The sequence below is a fragment of the Eptesicus fuscus genome, chromosome 16, assembly GCF_027574615.1.
Source record: "Eptesicus fuscus isolate TK198812 chromosome 16, DD_ASM_mEF_20220401, whole genome shotgun sequence".
Taxonomy (NCBI): Eukaryota; Metazoa; Chordata; class Mammalia; order Chiroptera; family Vespertilionidae; genus Eptesicus; species Eptesicus fuscus.
The window spans coordinates 34879497-34899394 of NC_072488.1; the positions used below are offsets into that span (position 1 = coordinate 34879497).

General features: G+C 38.3%; 1 protein-coding gene across 1 annotated transcript in view; it reads left to right on the forward strand.

Annotated features, from left to right (window-relative positions):
* Positions 1 to 1049: 1049 nt before the first annotated feature.
* The window catches only part of PAPOLG (poly(A) polymerase gamma), a 40440-nt gene continuing 21591 nt past the window's right edge, over positions 1050 to 19898 (forward strand). The window contains exons 1-8 of the mRNA XM_054728016.1: positions 1050 to 1288; positions 5088 to 5249; positions 7414 to 7480; positions 11849 to 11930; positions 12156 to 12265; positions 13897 to 13950; positions 15643 to 15754; positions 17606 to 17695. Of these exons, the coding sequence (XP_054583991.1) occupies positions 1272 to 1288; positions 5088 to 5249; positions 7414 to 7480; positions 11849 to 11930; positions 12156 to 12265; positions 13897 to 13950; positions 15643 to 15754; positions 17606 to 17695 (694 nt within the window). The 5' untranslated portion in view covers positions 1050 to 1271. The remainder of the gene's footprint in view (positions 1289 to 5087; positions 5250 to 7413; positions 7481 to 11848; positions 11931 to 12155; positions 12266 to 13896; positions 13951 to 15642; positions 15755 to 17605; positions 17696 to 19898) is intronic.

The window sequence follows — 19898 nt, forward strand, 5'->3', positions numbered from 1 at the left end:
GTGCATGATTTTTCTCCTCTATTAGACTGTGAACTCTTGAGGGCAGCAATTAAGTATCGCCCCTGCCTGACACATTGTAGGTGCTTTAGTTCTGCAACAGAAGGATACTATTTATATTTGATTTCCTCACTAAACTCTGAACTTCATGAAGTTAAACCACACGTCTGGTTTTATGCACCATGAAATCACTGGAGCCTAAAACATGCTTGGCACAGGCTAGGCTTTCAATAAATATTTTTCAATAAGTGAATAATTCTATAAGTAGTCTCCTCTATTTACTGTGTCTCTGAGTCACACCCGAGGGGAAAAAAATAGCAGCTGCTTGACATCCTTTTTCTTGTAATGATTTAGTATTTTACATTATTCCTACGCTTCAGCATTTTAAAATTCGTCATTTTCCCCCCGTTTTCATCCTCACACTCACATGGAACATGATCTCTACTATTTGAAAGTGTAAGATTTTTAGTCTGCCTTACACGTATCCTCCTATTGCAAACTGCTAGCGCTTCCTCTCAACCTCCCTCATTAACTGTCATGAGGGGAGTGGGAGTGGGACTTAGAACTGAGCAATTAACCTGCAATTTACAAGCTTGCTTTTTCCCGGGGATCATTGCAAAGTTACACGTTCCTGGATGTGACCCTCTCACGACAGAATCTCAACAAGTAGATTGATGACGTATGACTCCTACTAAAGATGTGGAATACCAGGAGGGTTAAAACAGTATTTGCTACGCAAGGTTCTGATCTTTTAAAAAATATATGCTACCAGCTCTCATTAGAAAAAAACAAGAAAAAGATGTTCCAAATTACTTTCCAGGCAATTTGCCTCGATTAACAGTCCCACAGACAAAGAGGAGGACTAAACGCTCTTTCCTACCGCAGCCACAGCCCGCGCCCCTGTAGGCGGGGCCAACGGAGCCTCCCGCGCCCCCCGAGGAGGAGGGGGCGTGGCCAGGGCAGAGGAGCCTCCCGCGACCCCAGGGAGGAGGGGGCGGGGCATGGGGCGGGCCAGGCTTCGAGGGGCGGGGCCTCGCGGGCGAGGGGCAGGCTGGGAAGCGCCGCCATGTTGGCGTCGTCCGCGCCGTATTGTCATAAATAGAGCCGGTTATGTAGTGTTTTCACTACTCGGTTGGCTGCCTCGGCCGTGGTGAGTGGGAAAGTGAGCGAGCGAGCGACAGGCGACCAGAGGAAAGCGGACCAGAGGAGGGGGAAGAGCCAGGACGGGACTCCAGAGCGAGCGACACTCGCCGGTGAGGGAGACGCAGGAAGCGATGAAAGAGACGTCTGCGTAAGTAGTGGCGGGGGCGGCGGTTGGGGGGTGAGGCGGCGAGGGGTGGGCTGAGGGGGGCGGCCCGGGACTCCGTTTGCTCTGCCCGGAGTTCACCCGGGGGAGGGAGGGTCTCCTTCCCCGCCCGGGTCGGCCGGGGCACCTCCTCTCCACCCGGCGGCTCACCTGGCTATACCCCCTGCACATTGACGGACTCCGGGAGTCCCCATCTGCCCTCGGCTGTCGCGCCCCCGAGGACGCCCCTTGGCGAGGATGCGGTGGGAGAGAAGCGAGTGTCGTTGGGGGGGGAAATCGTTGGTCACTCTCCCGCCCCAGCAGTGTCTGGACCGGTCTCTTCTCCCGCCTGCATTGGCGCAGATACCATCCCCCTGCGCCCCCCTCCCGCCTTCCCGACCCGCCGTCCCCGGGTCTCCAGGTCCTCAGAGTGAATGACCTACCCCGGCTCGTTCCTCCTTACTCACGGCTAAGGTCTTTTCGCCCTTCCCCAGCCCTCCCCACCCCTCCCCACCTCCCCACAGCACACCGACCGGTCTGTAACTCCTGCTCACACTTGGGTAAGTCAAAAAAAACGGGTTCCGTGCTCGGCGGAAGATCTTGTTGTACCTTCTTACGTGGTGTTTTATTAGGAAATCATGGGAAAAGGCCGAGGATAACGTAAGCATCGTTTGTGTAGACACCATCCATCTTTCCCAAAGCATAATATTATATATATGTGTGTGCGCGCGCGTGTGGAGGCATATTTTCGTTGGAAAGAAATCATTCCAAATACACCTGAAGGATCCCTCCTCCTACCTTCTGATTTGGTCCCGTTCGCCTCTCTCCCCACAGTCCTGAATTTGGTGGGGTGTTTTTTGTGTTTGTTTTGTTTGTTTTTTTTCCCCGCATGTTTTTAACGCTGCTACTACATACTATGTGTATGCCCATAACTGGCATTGTTTTGAAGCTTTATGTAACCAGCATCACATTTCTCATTCTGCAACTTGCTTCTTTAGGGCAGCATAGTATCTTGGAACTTTGTCCATGTTAATTTTAGATCTAGTTAACTCATATTAACTAATGTATTCCATTGTAGGGATACACCCTAATTCATTATTTTCCTGTTAGTGACTATTTTAGATGGTTTCTAATTTTAGATCTAATTTTTTTTAAATTGATCTTTTAGAGAGAGGAAGGGGAGGGGAGACTTCAAATTGTTGTTTTGCTTATTTATGCATTCATTGGTGACTTCTTGTACTTACCCTGACCAGAGAAATAACCTAAGCCAGGGGGACATGTTTCTAGTTTTTAAATGTTACAGTGTAGCAGTGAACATTCTTGTACCTGTCTTTTTGTACACTTGTACTGGAATTTCTCCAACATGTTTAGCCATAAGTGAAATTTATGGCTTGAAAGGAATGTGGGCTTCTTTTGCCTTCTCACTCCCCCCCTCCCACCCCAGATGAGGGAGATTCAGAATCATAGATTTGGAATTTTAGTGCCCGTAGGAACTTAGAAGATGGGACACAAGATCATAAGTAGTGTCAGGACAGAAGTAGTTATGGAAAGGAGAATGGAGTGGTGGTAAGATCTTGAGTTTTGGAGTTCTGATTCTTCCTATCTTTTTAGACCTTGGGTACTTGTAATGTGGCACTTATTCAATACCTACCTCGCGGGGTTAATGTTGCAATTAATTGAATGATCATGTATAATTGGCCTGTCCCATTCATTTAACATACACATACACACGCCCAAACAATACCAAATGCTTCTTTAGCTCTCTTAGAGGTAAAAGAGCTAAATCTTTAAAAAAGAAGTTACAACTTGAAATAACTAATGCAAATTTTATTTTTTCTGCATCAAAATAAATAACCAGAAAGAAAGTCACTAGTATTGATGTTTCTCTTTTGTTTGCGTTATTTTGGAAAGTATATAGACTATTTAACTTACATTTGATTGTCTCTCCCTACCTAATGAAATTTTTAACTAAAGAGCATGTGATAAGTCAATGTTTTGACCAGTTAAAATTCAAAAACAAACAATCATGTATTTTTGTGTGTTAATGTTTACAAGGCTAATTTATTCATTTAAAAGACTGCTCTTTGAGCCCTTGCTGGTTTGGCTCAGTGGATGGAGCGCCAGCCTGTGGACCAAAGCATTCTGGGTTCAATCCAGTCAAGGGCATGTACCTTGGTTGCAGGCTCCTCCCTGGCCCAGGCCCTGCTCGGGGCTCTTGCAAGAGGCAACCAATCGATGTGTTTCTCACATTGATGTTTGTTTTTCCCTCTCTTTTCCACTCTCTAAAAATCAATGGAAAAATATCCTTGGGTGAGGATTAACAACACACACGCACACATACAAGAGTGTACTTTGAGATTACATTCTTTTTTTTTTTCTTTTTAATTCTTTATTGTTGAAAGTATTACATGTGTCCCCTTATTCCCCCATTGCCCTCTCCCAGCTTGTCCCCACCCCCCAGCCCTGGCCTTCAACTCTACCCCATTGTCTGTGTCCATTGTTATGCTTAAATGCAGACAAGTTCTTATCCCTTCAACACTCCCCAGCCTTCCCTCTGAGGTGATTCTGTGTTTCTGGATCTATTTTTGTTCATCAGTTTAGGTTGATCATTGTATTCCATGAGTGAGATCATGTGATACTTATCCTTCTCTGACTGGCTTATTTTGCTTAGCATAATGCTCTCCAGGTCCATTCATGCTGTTGTAAATGGTAAGAGTTCTTTCTTTTTTACAGCAGCGTAGTATTCCATTGTGTAGATGTACCACAGTTTTTTAATCCACTCATCTGCTGATGGGCACTTAGGCTGTTTCCAAATCTTAGCTATTGTAAATTGTGCTACTATGAACATATGGGTGCATATATCCTTTCTGATTGGTGTTTCTGATTTCCTTAGGATGAGATTACATTCTTACTGTAGGTGTTAATGGTCCTTCATGAAAGGATACCTAAGATAGGTGATAGGATTAGTTGGTTATTTTGTATGTTTTTACTTTCCTTTTTTATTATAATTACAGATTTTACTAATCCATGTTGGTCCCAAGTTTTATTTTGAAATTATTCTGTGTAAATCCAAAATCTCAGAAATTCTATTGTGCTATATTCAGGACTGTAATTTCCTGATGTCTAGGATCTTTTCAAGAGGTGCTTATATTCTATAACTGGTTGCCATTTAGTGTAAAGAATTTGATAATTATTCAGTGTGAAAATGGCCTGGGTACCAGTCTACATGAAGGTGTTCACAAAATGTTAGGACTATAAACTCTGATTCAAGCAATGGATGTTAAGTTGGGTATCTCAAAGACAAATCTATTTGTGATTTCTTTTTACAAGTAAGAATATTTCACAAGGACCTTCTAATGGAATGTTTTTATTTCTTTCCTGAGGGAGGGAAAAACATTGTTTTTACTTACTTTCTTTCAAGTGGCTGACTGCTTCAGAGATTGACTCTAGATGGCACTTGACTTAGGTCCGTAGGGTATAGTAGAGGTAGCCCTAGCCCAACTCCTCTTCAGGCTCTTTGAGCTGAGTGGTGTTGGCACAGTTGTCCTGATGCCAACACATGCTGCTTTTGACTTGAAAAGATATGCTAGCCATGAAAGCTGAAGATAGTATGAATAGTTTTTCATCAATATAAACACAAAACACCCTTTTTTCCTTTAAAAAAAAAAAAATGCCCACACCAGCAGTTAGTACTAATAAGTAAACTTTTAAGGTAGCTAAATTAAATAAGTGAATTGAGAGATTCAATGTATCAGTATGATATGATGCTCTAAATTTCTTCTGGTATTTAATTTTTCTTGAACAGAAACACCGTGCTGGACAGCCAGCGTAAACAAAAGCATTATGGAATCACTTCTCCAATTAGCTTGGCATGTCCTAAAGAAATTGATCACATTTACACACAGAAATTAATTGATGCCATGAAACCATTTGGAGTTTTTGAAGATGAGGAAGAATTGAACCACAGGTATGTCACATAAAAATGCAAAATATTTTATAGTATGTTATTTAATCATTAATTCTGTAAACATATATCAGGTACCTATTATGTCCCTGCCTAAACGTTTTTTAAAAGAGGACAAATGAAGAGAAATCTTGGCGTTCTTGGAATTTATATTTTAGGTGATTGTTAGGGAAGGAGATTAACATTTAGCCAAATAAGTAAAATAAATATATGTTACATGTGATGAATATTGCTGGGAAAGAGTAGTGATGCTGAGAAAAAGCTGGGAATGGAGTTTGTCAGTGAAGGCTTCATTGACATTTCACGAAAAATTTGAAGATGAAGGAGCTATGTGAATAGTTGAGGGGAGAGCATTCTAAGCAGAAGGCTTGAGGTCGGAGTATAACCCGCTTTAAGGAATATATAGCAAGGTAGCCTGGTGTCTAAAGCAGAGTGAGTAAGTAGGGGAATGTGGGCTTAAGGAAAGTGAGGTAGAAAGAAGTTCGGAGGGGAAGGTCAGGACATCGTAAGCCATTATAAAAGTTTTGGCTTTGCCCTAGCTGGTGTTCTCAGTGGTTAGATTGAGGCCCCACACCAAAAGGTCACAGGTTTGATTCCCAGTCAATGGCACGGACCTGGGTTCAAGTTCCATCCCTGGGACACATGCGGGAAGCAACCAATCAAGGTGTCTCACCTCCATGTTTCTCCCCTTCTCCCTCCCCTATCCCCTTCCTCTTCCTTCTCCTCCCTAATGTAAGGATTAACAAAAAACAAAAGTTTTGGCTTTTACTTTGAGTGAAATGGGAAGCTATTAGGGTTTTGACCAGAAGATTGACATGCTTTACTCATATTTTAACACAGTCACTCTGGCTGCTATATTGAGAATAATAGTCTGAAGAGAGATCAAATCTTAACTGGAGAAATTAGTTGGAAGGCTAATATAATCAGGGAAGAAATGATGGTGGCTGGCAGTGGTGATGATAAGTAGTAGAATTTTGGATGTGTTTTAAAGGTAGGGTTGTCTGATGACTGGAATGTGTGAGAGAGAAAGAGGAGAGAGGATCAAAAATGATGCCAAGGCCAAAACCGGTTTGGCTCAGTGGATAGAGCGTCGGCCTGCGGACTGAAAGGTCCCGGGTTCGATTCCGGTCAAGGGCATGTACCGTGGTTGCGGGCGCATCCCCGGTGGAGGGTGTGCAGGAGGCAGCTGGTCGATGTTTCTCTCTCATCGATGTTTCTAGCTTTCTATTCCTCTCTCTTCCTCTCTGTAAAAAGTCAATAAAATATATATTTTTTAAAAAATGATGCCAAGGTTTTTGGTCTCAGCACCTCGTGAAGGATGGAATTTCATTACCTGGGGAAGGCTGAGGAAGAAGCAAGTTTGGACAGACCCAGGAATCCAGTTTTTCATGTTATCTTTAAGATGCCTAAACTCTACTTTCCTTCTTTCTTTTTTTTTACTCCTCACCTGAGAATATTTTTCCATTGATTTTTAGGGAAAGGGAAAGAGAAATATCGATGTGAGAGAAACACATTGATTGGTTGCCTCCTGCATGTGCCCTGACCAGGGCCTGGGCCAGGGAGGAGCCTGCAGCCAACATTCCCTTGACAGGAATCGAACCCAGGACCCTTCAGTCTGCAGGCTGGCACTCTATCCACTGAGCCAAACCAGCCAGGCTCTTCTTCCTTTTAATGTGGATTTGGATATGCCATTGGTTGCAAATTTGTTTTAATATCAAATTGCATTTATTAAGAATATTATTTCATAAAAAGCAGCCAATAATTAATTTACCCATTGTAATTATCCAAAAACCTATGACTTTCAATGAGAGAATGCTAATCTCTATTATTATCACATTGAATTGATTTTTATTCCAATGTAGGGCCAAAAAAAGTTGATAACTCATTTGGCCTTTGCAGCTTTCTTAAAGATAATTTTGACTTTATTAGGCTTCTTGAATTTTGAAAATAACTCAAAGACGGAAACACTATTGTCACATATATCATCTCTTTGGAACTCTTAGGAACCTAAGAATGCCAGAGAGAGGTGATAGCATTAATGTGTGTATAATATGCCTTTACCCTAACACCAACACAAAGGTACTGCCTATATACTTAGTTGCTTTCTAAGATATTGTTTGTTTATTTGTTTTTTAATATAAAGCATGCCATTTTTTTTTTATTATAGGCTGGTTGTTCTTGGTAAATTGAACAATTTAGTAAAAGAGTGGATTTCCGATGTTAGTGAGAGTAAGGTAAGACTTTAAAACTGCATTGAATTCATAGTTTCATTACATCCTGTTCTTTAGTCCTGGTAATAAGATGTAGAAGTTGAGAATTATCTGAAATACATTAAAACTGGCTCTTTGGTATACTTGGTAATGAATTGGTCTGGACAGTTGAATCTAAAAAAATGAGGGTTTACCTCAGAGGTAGCCAATTAGCTAAAACTCCCCATAAATATCTTGCATGACTCACAGTAGTGGACCACAATTTAAATATTAAGATACTTTACTTAAAAAGCCAGATTTGGGACTTCTTGTGAAATATCAGCTCTGGCAATACTGGACCTGCCTTTGTGGAAGGCAGGAAGAGGCTTGAATGGAATTGGGCTTCTGCTCTGCAGGAATGCCTCACAGCTTCCCCACTTCCTGCCCTCTCTGAAGCAGCACCTGTCATTTATCAGTCAGTTTCTTTGTGTCTTATGGGTACTTTCCTCATTTGCATACCTGCGTGACCCCTGAGACATAGGAGTTTGCAAACCCTAATTTATAATTATACAACTTTTTCTCCTGTGGTAATTTAACTATTTTTCTTCTAAAATTAATTATGTATTTGCTTTTGTAAGTATTTTTAATATAACTATTTTCATTTGAGAATCATCATTATGAATATTATATTACTGGCTGTACTAAATTGAGGTAGGGATGTTCCAACTGGTGATACTATTTGTCCTTTGACTAAGTGGCCCAAACTGTTGTATATTAAGGTTTTTGTTTGTTTTTTATAGTTTTCCCATCTTGCCCTTAACAGCAGTCAGCTGAAAGTTAATGTCTCAGAGCAGTCAATGTGTCTCTGCAAATTCACTTTCTACTCTGCATGGGTTTAGAAATTACATAAACATCTGTTAGACTCCTTTTCTTTACAACTTTTATTACTTCTTTCTGTACCTATGATACATATTTAAAATTGAGTTCTTTTAAACAAAATTATGAATAAGGTTATGAGGGACTCTACTAAGTTTGTAGTCATTGGGTTTAGATAAATGATCTCTATGCTGTTTACTTTTGCTGCCAAATGGCTATTGGCTCATTTCTGAGCTCTCAATAGTTGAAATTTTCAGATAAGTTGTATTTTGAGCAAGTTAAATGCTAGTCATCATGAATAATAAAAAGAATTCATATTTATATCTCTGCTACTAGTTGATCAACTTCTTAAGAAAAAGGCCTGTTTTGTTCACCTGCACAACCCCAGGACAGGGCTCAGGCATTAAATAAATGTTAGGGAAGCCCTACCGGTTTGGCTCAATGGATAGAGCATCGGCCTGTGGACTGAAAGGTCCCAGGTTCGATTCCAATCAAGGGCATGTACCTTGGTTGCGGACACATCCCCAGTGGGAGGTGTGCAGGAGGCAGCTGATCGATGATTCTCTCCCATCGATGTTTCTAGCTCTCTATCCCTCTCCCTTCCTCTCTGTAAAAAAAATCAATAAAATACATATTTTTAAAAATGTTAGGGAAACCTGTTGTCCCTCTCTAATCAGTCCATAATTTCGATGGGTGTGCAAACCAAATACCCAACTTGCTAGAATTATTTTAAAATCAGACTAACCAGCTTCATAACTTCTTGTGTATGGTCTTTATGTCAACTTGTTTCCATCCCCATTCAAGGGTGCATTTATTAGCAAAAAGAGTTAGATTAATTTGTTGAGAGATGACCTAATTTTCTTACTGCATGGTTTCTTTGCACTTAAAAGAAAAATCCAGTAGACGTTTAGATTTTCAAGGTCAAAATTTTTTTAATTAATAAAATTGCTTTTTATTCCATTTTAATCAATTAGTTCTTTAATCTATAAAAACCCTGTAGCTGGTTTTCATTCAAAATCTAGGCGTAAAACCATTGTTAAAATTTTGAGACTTTGCCACAACTTGGCTTTTTTCAAAAGCAAAGTAAATAAAATATCTACTTATTTAAAAATTTAAATTGATTTTAACATCTTCTATTGCATGGATAAGATGATTGGTCATTTTATGTATCAATTATAATTCCTTCATTTATGCATGTTTTAGTTTGGAAAATATCTGAAGGATTTGAGTTAGATCCAAGATTATTTGAATATTCTATACACAATTGGGATATTTAAACAGTCTGTAACTCCAAATCAAATCATTTTAGTTATTAGGTTTGTGGCAAAAATATTTTACTCGGAGATTTGGTGTGTTACTTTCTCATATGTCATGTAAGAATCATGTTTTTCAAAGTAGGAAGGTCTTAGGAGGAGGGTAAAATAAAAGGTCCTCGCTTCTCTATACTTTGATTTACATTAGTCATCAATAAATTTACTAACTCCATTCTAGCTATAAAATTATCCTATCTAATAAAAGTAATAGGCAAATTGACCATCACTCCAACACACAAGATCGCCACCCCGATGTGGTCAAAGATGGCTGCCCCCATGTGGACATAAGATGGCTGGCAGGGGAGGGCAGTTGGGGGCGATCAGGCCTGCAGGGGAGGACAGTTGGAGGGGGGGGGAGTCAAGGCTTGCAGGGGAGGGCAGCTGGGGGGGGGAACAGGCCTACAGGGGGAGGGCAGTTGGGAGCGACCAGGCCTGCAGGGGAGGGTAGTTGGGGGGGGGCCCAGGACTGCAGGGGAGGGCAGTTAGGGGTGACCAGGCCTGCAGGGGAGGGCAGTTGGGGGTGACCAGGCTGGCAGGGGAGGGCTGTTAGGGGCAACCAGGCCGCAGGGGAGGGCAGTTAGGCGTCGATCAGGCTGGCAGGGGAGTGGTTAGGGAGTGATCAGGCTGGCAGGCAGAAGCAGGGGCAATCAGGCAGGCAGGCAGGCAGGCAAGCAGTTGGGAGCCAGCAGTCCTGGATTGTGAGAGGGATCCCAGATTGGAGAGGGTTCAGGCTGGGCTGAGGGACACACACACACACCATGCACGAATTTCGTGCACCGGGCCTTATAACATTAATATTTATTAAGTAGAGGAAGTAACAACAATATCCTATTATAAAGATATTTTTATTCAAGTTAATCAGCAGATATTATTCTTTGGAATTTGCACTGGGCATTGTGGGGAAATAAGAGTTGTAGGAGGCACCATTCTCACCTTCTAAGGAATTTAAATATAGTTGAAGAGGTGGGACTTACAGACAGAAAAAGGAAGATCACTAAATATAGTATAAAAGGGGTTAAAGATAATAGTAGAGGAGCAGTGAGGGGGAGGGGAAGATAATTAGGAAAGGCTTCATGAAAGAGGTGAAACTTGAAGTGAATTTTGAAAAATAGATGGTATTGAGATGGGCAAACATTCAAGGCAGGGAAAATGGCAAATGCAATGGGCAGGAAACCGGATTGTGTGACTTGTTGGCAGTTGGAGCTTCAGAAGGGAAGATCAGGAGACGAGGCAAGAAAGATTCATAGGAGCATATTGTGAACTTCTTTAGGATCCAAGGATCCTTACCTCAGTGGTCAGGGAAGAGTGTATTGGGAAGTTTCAAGTAGAAGAGTTATAATAGAGTAATTTAACCCTTTGCACTCGCTTGCTTTTTTCGATTCCTTTATTCTACTGCTAACCGTGTGAAGTCACACTCAACATCCGAGTGCAAAGCGTTAAGAATATCAATCAGTGAATTTTGTACACAGTGGAATAAGAGAAAATAAAGACTAAGGGCAAAAGGATAGCTTTATGATACTGTTAAATATCCTAGAATTTAAGGAGGTGGTATAAACTAAATTGTAAGTCAAAAAGATGAAGAATGAGTATAAGTATGGGCAGAAAGGTTGCCGAGCTAGGATCAAGATATTAAGCTTATCTGTCACAAAAAAACAAAGGGCAGATGGGATTAGTCAAGAGTATCCTTATATAATAAAAGGCTAATATGCAAATTGTGCCGGTGGGAGTTCGACTGCTCGCTATTAAATGCACTGACCACGAGGGGGCGACGTGGAATGAAGGAAGGCCCTGACCAGCAGCCGGGGGACGATCGGCCCTGATAGCTGGCCCTACCCATGCAAGGGACCCTAGGGACCCTACCCATGCAAGAATTTTGTGCACCAGGCCTCTAGTGATAATATAGAGAGCTGAAAGAGCATTAATTAGTTGGGTAAAATTCCTTGTGACTATTGAGAGTGATGGAGCCAAAGATATGCAATTGGAGGGGACAAGTAGGGTCAAGTGATAAAAAGTGTTTTTCTTATATAGAGATGTGTGCATGTGTAGTGGGCATGGATTTTTGTCTTCCCTCCTTATTCAAGCTGGAACCAAAAGAGCTCTGAAATATTTTTACAAATCTCAGCTTATCCAAGTTGACAAATACAGTATGTATCTGTAGCAGTTAGGTAACTTTTATGCTAAATAATTTGAATAATTGAATGCCTTTTGTTTAATTTTATTTTAGAATCTCCCACCTTCTGTTGTGGCTACTGTTGGTGGTAAAATTTTCACTTTTGGCTCCTATAGACTTGGAGTACATACCAAAGGTAACGGCTTTCCTGTGTTTTACTAATAAAAATGTTCACTAACAAACTTTTATTTGTTCATAATTTTAAAATACAGAAGAAAAAATTCCCATTATGTCACTACTCAGAATTAATTATTATTAGCATTTTCTATCATTACATGTTTTCTTTTACATGTTTGTGTGTACTTAACAAAAATATGATACATAATATGCTCTTCTTGATAAGAAATACTTTGATTTGTAGGAGCTGACATTGATGCACTTTGTGTAGCTCCAAGACATGTGGAGAGATCTGATTTTTTTCAGTCTTTTTTTGAAAAATTGAAGCATCAAGATGGCATTAGAAATTTAAGAGTAAGTATCCTCTGGTATTTAGTATCTTGAACTTGTTAATAAAACTCTAAAAGCTAGGGCTTAACGATTGTTAAAATATTTCTTAAAAAGTTGCTCTATCTTGTTAAAATAATGGATAATGATTAATAACATGGGCTTTATAGTTTTACACATCTGGATTTGAATCTAGAAATCTACCAAATATTAGCTCTTAGATATTGGTGATTACCCATTCTCTCTGAGCATTTGTTTTCCTCTCTTGTAAAATGGAGATGGCGTATAATAACACTTTTATAAAGTTTTTTTGAGGACCCATGAGATAATTTACATATATAAAGTTTAATTAGTAGTAACCCTTCATATGTATACTAGAGACCCAGTGCACAGATTCGTGCACTGGTGGGGGCGTGGCCTGCGGTGATCAGCCCGCTGTGGGAGCGCCGCTCATCCTGGTCAGCCTAGTGGTGCTCCCACTGTGGGAGTGCACTGACCACCAGGGGGCAGCTCCTGCATTGAGCATATGCCCCTGGTGGTGAGTGCACATCATAGCAACTGGTCGACCAGTCGTTCTGGTAGTTCCACCATTCAGTCGCTGGGCTTTTATATATGTAGATATGTAGCCATTCATTCAGCAAATTAGTTTCAGCACTAATGATCCATCAGACATTGGCCTTAGTCCCACAAATACAAGAGTGAACAAGACATAGTTTATGGGAAGGAGGGATTGGGGGAACTAACCGAGTGAATAGTACTAATACTATCTGAGATGCTAGGATAAGGTGAAGTTCAAAGGCTCTGCATTATTTGGGTGTGTGGGAATGGAGAAGAAGATTAAAAATTTATATTAGGATTAAGGAAGACTCAGACTTTTCTACTAAATCCAAACTATATTGACTGTATTATTTTTTGATAGATTAATCATAAGTTCTGATTGTATTTTAATTTCTAACACAAGTGCTCTTTGTAAATAATCAGTTTTCAATTTGATCAACAATAATAAGTACTCAGATGATAGCAATTCTGCCTGCCAGTTTATGATGAATATTTTTAGGAGATTAAGTTAGATAACAACTGTCAGATATTTTGTGCATCTTAAATAACAGTCACAAAGTAGAAGTACTTACCTAGAATGTGAGGCCAAAAACATTTTCACTTTTTCTTTTGAGTTTAGTACAAATTGGGAGCAAAGGAATTCACATTATTGGCAATTAGGAAGGATGTAGAAAGGATTACAGTTATATTATCGGCAGGTAGGAAAGATGTAGAAAGGATTATGCCATATATATATACAGACAGTCCTTGGGTTATGTTGGACTCAACGTACGTCATTTCGTGGTTTCGTCACCATCTCCCATTTATTTATTAAAAAAAAGTTCCGTCATTTCAACGTATGTACATATGTGCTTTTTGTTTTTTATTATTTACCTCAAGTAAAGGTCAGGAATTGTTATCTTTTAAATTTTTTTTTACCGTTTCACTTCATTACTGCTGTGTAGGTGCTCCATGTGAGTGACATAGGTGCTTATGTAGGTGGGTTCTGACTTTTCTGACGAAAACGCCATAGGAACGGATCTCCGATATAACCCGAGGACCTACTGTGTGTGTGTGTGTGTGATATATATATATATATATAAATTTTTCTTCTTTTGTAGGCTGTAGAAGATGCCTTTGTACCTGTTATAAAATTTGAATTTGATGGAATTGAGGTAAGTGGTTTTAATATTTTTCTGACTTTAAAGTTGAACTATGGAACCCATAAGGGCTTTTTGAGTTATTTTCTTTTTTTAAAATAAGACTTAATCTATTTTAACTAATCAAATAGTCTTTAAATAGACCCTCACATTCCTCTCTCCTCTTATCTGTTGATTTCTCACCGTGGAAAATGAACCAACTTTCATCCCTACCCTAGTCTCATTTCCATAATCTCCTAACATAATAATATTATGTTAATTGCTTTGCGATTTGTTTGCTTGGGCCTTATTCTTAAGACTAATTCAAACTCCCCTGTCATAGTTGTCTAAATCTCCTTTAAATAAATTTCTCAGGTATTCTGTCATCATTCTGAAAAAATATCTCACAATCTTCTCACCTGTTCTAATTCACACTGATTTATTCTCCATGGCTGATACATACAGCTGACATCCTAACATCTTTTTTTTTTTTTTTTTTTACTATCATCCTGGGATTTCCTCTTGCCTCTCTCTAGAGTTTTCTTTCTTGATTCTCATTTTAGTGGCACTCACCCACTAGCTTCCTGAGAAAGAGCACATATTTTTGAGATCTTGCATGTTTAAAATGTCTTTCTTCTTTTCTCACACCAAAATGGTAGTTTGGCTAAGTAATACTTCTCAGAATTTTGAAGGCCTTGCTTCATTGTCTTCTAGCTTCCATGCTGTGTTGAAAAGTGTGATTCCATTTTAATTCCTCATCCTTTGTATGTGATCTATTTTGTCTCTTTGGATACTTACATGATTTTCCCCCCTAGTCTTCACAGTTATAAAATTCATGGTGATATATTTTAGTATATCTCTTTTCAATCAAATATGCTAGGTATTCAGTAGTCCTCTTTCAACTTAGAAACTCCTGCCCTTCAGTTCTTGGAAATTGTATTGACTTCCATTGGATTTCCTGCCTTTGTTTCCTCTCTCCTTTCTGGGGCTCCCAATATTTGTATGCTGGACCTCTAGGATTGCCGCCCCCCATTTTTTTCTCCAAAATTTTTCCTTCCACTTATTGGCCACATCTTCATATTTTTGTTCTGCTTTTTGTGGTTTTCTCTTCCAAACTTTCCACATATTTAATTTCTAAGAATTTTTTTATTCTCTTATTCCTCTTCGTTATGTATGTATTTATAGCCTCTTGTCCTTATTTCCTGGTTATAAATATTTTTAATCTTTGCTGTTTGAGATCTGCTGAGTCTGTTACCACTTAACCGTCTACTTTCCAGCTTTCATAATTTTTGTGTTGTCTCATATTTTCCTTTGTCCTAGTGCATTATGCATTTAAAAACAAAATAAAACTAAACAAAAACAAAACAAAATTTTGCTGGTATTTTAGAGGGGTTTCAAGAGGGAGTGAATGTAAATGTGTGTTGGATCTGCCATCTTTATCTGGAAATTCACTTATAAGGTCTTAAGTTGGTGGGTTTTTGTTTTTTTTTAATGCTTGGCATATATGTTAAAATTAAAATGCTTTCCCTTAATTTGAAGATTCAATTGCCCTCACAAAAGTTTTCGGTGATTTTCGCATCTGAGATTGCCTACATAGGCCTTTTGAAGTTTTAAAGAACTTCCAAAACTAATAATTACAACATTTTACGTTTTTGAGGTGGGGAAGGGGGAGAATGGACTAGAAGGAGAAAAAGTAATATTTTTCTCTTTTTTTGTATCTTTCCAAAGATTGACCTAGTTTTTGCAAGACTGGCAATACAAACCATATCAGATAATTTAGATCTAAGAGACGACTCTCGACTGAGAAGCCTTGATATAAGGTGTATTCGCAGCTTAAATGGTAAGCTTCTAAAAAGAAACCTCAGCCATCTGCCTGAAAACAATTTGACATATAGAGATCTTTTTGCAGAACTAGTAATAGACTTTTAAATCATTTTTAAAATGATGATGTAATTTTCTCTATACACATTTCTCTGACCACATTTAAACATCTTTAAAAGAAATTTGTTTGAATGTTGTTGATGTTTGTAATAGTGGTTCTCAAACGTATTGGTCTCAGGGCCCGTTTACACTCTAAAAATTTATTGAGGACCCCAAAGATCTTCTGTTTATGTGGTTGTTTTGATTGAAGCATAGGAAGAGATATATAATTGGAATAGGGAAGATAATTGTAGATATTCTTTGATACTACACTAAAACTTGACCAGTGACAGTTGTTTTTTTTTCTTTTCCACAGTTTTATTGAGGTCTAATTACATACCAAAAAATTCATTCTTTTTAGGTATACAATTTAGTACTTTTTAGTATATTCATAGTTGTGCACCACAATTGAATTTTGGAACATTTTCATCATCCTCAAAAGATCCCTCATACCTATTTGCAATCATTCCCTTTTCCAAATCCCCAGTCCCAGGCAACCCCTAATATACTTCCTATTTCTATAGATTTGCCTTTCCTGGACATTTCATATAAATGGGATCATTAGTTTTATGTGTCTGGTTTCTTTCACTTATAATGTTTGTGAAGTACATCTATGTTTGTAGTATATATCAGTAGTTTTCTCCTTTTATTGCTGAGTAAAAGTGATCTTTTTCAAAAGGTTAGAATATCTAATCTAAAACCATATCAGTTAACTTTTTGAACTGTTACATTAAAAATGCATTGGTCTGTCTTGTTCTTTAATTGGATTTTTACCCATGCTTGATTTTGTACGTTGATGCCTTGATCATTTGGAAAATTCTGGTTCACAAAGTTATTTGGCTCTTCTAAATGTTAACTCACATTTTGTTATAAAATCAAAATTACATTTATTAATATCTTCAATACCATCAGACAAGTCTAAGTATTAGAAAGCTGTCAAGCTTACAGTAACAGATACTAGTTATCCAAAATTCTAATTTTTACTTGGAAACTCAAATGTTATTATTGGCAACAAATTTTGTCATTTTTTTCCTTGATATAAGGCTCACTTTGTTTTGTTTTGAGAAAGTATCTGCTAAATACTCAAGCATGAATAGCCATAGTTGTCTGTCAATCATTATTTCAAGTAAAGTTGGTATTCCTTAAAAAAATACACGGGTAGCTCAGCTTGCCTTGAACATGTTCAAATATCCGCACAGATTCCATAGCTCTCTTCTAACTGCAAATGTGTGGCAGTAAACATGTCTGCTTAGTACAATGTTGCTACAGCTTTAATTTACTGCTAAGGTACCAGCAGTTTTACCCACCACTTCTTTCAGTGCACATGTTAACACAGTGGAAAAGGCAAAGAAAGCCTTAGTGCAATTATAAAATAGGTTTGATCTTACAGATTCCCAGGGTAGTCTATAGACCATACTTTGAGAACTACTGGTTCATAGTATCTTTTGTTTAACTGAATCATTGTGTTTTGCTGTCCTTCCAGAGTGCAACAGTAAATCACAGTGTTTGTGAATAAGATTTGCATTAAAGCAATAACACTCTTTTTTTTTTGCAATAACACCCTTAAATAACTTGGGATATTTGATTAACAGTCAAGTCAAATGTGGAAGAATGCTAAAAAGATAGTCAGACCTATCTCTTATTTTAATATTGTATTGCTTTACCCATGTGCTTTTGAATTCTTTAAATGAATTTAATTCTTTAAATGAAAGTCTTTGAATTAACTGGGTTTTTGTTGCATAATGAAATATGAACGCTTTATCTTTTTCAGGATGTAGAGTTACTGATGAAATTTTGCATTTAGTGCCAAATAAAGAAACTTTTAGACTCACCCTGAGAGCAGTCAAATTATGGGCCAAACGTAAGTATCCCAACTCTTTTATTGTATGTTTGCATTATAATTTTCTTTTCTATTGTTGACAGTATTACAAAAGTCTCCCATTTTCTCCTTTTTGCTTCCTTCTACCCAACCCCTGCCCCACTCTAGGCCTTCCCCATACTGTTGTCTATGCCCATGGGTTAAGCATATATGCATATATGTTCTTCGGTTAATCTCTTACTGTCCACTCACCCCCCAACCCATACTGAGATCTGTTATTCTGTTCTGTGCATCCATACCTATGGACCTATTTTGTTTGTCAGTTTATTTTGTTCATTAGATTCCACATATAAGTGAGATCATGTGATATTTGTCTTTCTCTTACTGGCTTATTTCGCTTACATAATAGTCTCCAAGTCCATCTATGCGGTCTCAAAGGGTAAGAGATCCTTCTTTTTTACAGCCACATATTCCATTGTGTAAATGTACCACACTTTTTTATCCACTCATCTACTGATGGGTACTTGGGCTGTTTTCAGATCTTAGCTATTATAAATAATGCTGATATGAACATAGGAGTACATATATTTTTTGTGATTGGTGTTTCCTGATTCTTAGGATATATTTTCAGAAGTGGGATCGCTGGGTCAAATGGCAGTTCCATTTTTAATTTTTTGAAGAACCTCCATACTGTTTTCCACAGTGACTGCACCAGTCTGCATTCCCACCAGCAGTGCATTAGAGTTCCCTTTTTTCTATATCCTTGCCAGCACTTAATGTTTGTTGATTTATTGATGTAGCCATTCTGGCAAAATTATCATTTTCAGTTGCTAATAATAGAAGCATACACGAAAACTCTTGAGCCTATTGATACCGATTGAGGTCCAGTAAGTTTTGGGCAAGCTATTTCTTTTTCAGGTGCAATAGTTATGGTGCTATAATGTGTAACTATTTCTTTCTACCATGGGTGAAAACTGTAAAGCCCCTGACTTTCCACCTTGGGTTTCAGCCAGGCAGTCGAAATAAGTTAGGACTTGAAGAATGAACTCCTTTCTGATCTTTGAGCTCTCTTTGGGCAGGACTGTCTTACTTATCTTTATCTCCCCATCACCAACAAAGTTTATAGTAAGTGTTCAGTAAATTTATTAAATGAAAAGCCTACAGTGACAGTTTTAACTTGTTTTTGTTTTTACACTATAACACCCTTCTAATAAAACCTGGAACTGCACTCGTTTAAATGTATAGGATATGGTTAGTAAAAGGCCCAGTCCTGAGCTGTCACAGCACATTTGTACTGTCTGTAACTACATTTAACTGCTACACTTCTGGCACCAGCTTTTCCATAGTCTGAAACAGTGCTCTCCAATAAAAACTTTCTGTGATGTTGGAAATGTTTCCTATTGAGCTGTCCAATACAGTAACCATGTAGCTACCAAGTCCTTGAAACGTGCAAGTGAGGAACTAAATTTTAAATTATATTTAATTTAAAATTAAATAGCACCTAAGAGAAGTAAAAAGGTATGTCCACACGAAAACTGATACACAAGAGTTCATAGCAGCTTTATTCATAATAGTAAAAAAGTAGAAACAACCATATTATATAAACTGAACAGGTAAACAAAAAGTGCTATACCCATAATGTGGAATATTATTTGGCAATAAAAAAGGAATGAAGTATTTATTGATATATATTACAACATATATGAACATTGAAACCATTATGTTGAATGAAAGAAGCTAGTCATACAAGACCACATATTGTACAATTCCACTTATATGAAATGTCCAAAACAGCAAATCTATAGAGACAAAGTAGATTATAGGTTGCCTAAGTTATAGAGGATTGGGGGGCACAGGAAATGTGATGTTAAAGGTTTCTTTTGAGGGTGATAAAATGTTCCAGAATTGATTATAGTGATGATTGCACAACTGGGTGAAGAATATATTAAAAGCCATTGAATTTTATACTTTAAATGGATGAATCCTAAGGTATGTTAATGATGTTTCAATAAAAGCTGTTACATCCCCCTTCAAAAAAAAATAGCCAAATATAACTAGTAGTTACCATAATATTAGTGCACATCTAAAAAGACCTTAAGTAGAATTTATCTTTTGGCTCAGTTACCTTGTATAGTCAGATAAAGTAATTTACACTGAGAGGATATCACAAGTAATTTGTCTTCCCTTACAGATTAAATGCCATGTTTTGTTAATTCTTAGATGCATATCTTTCACATTTAATATA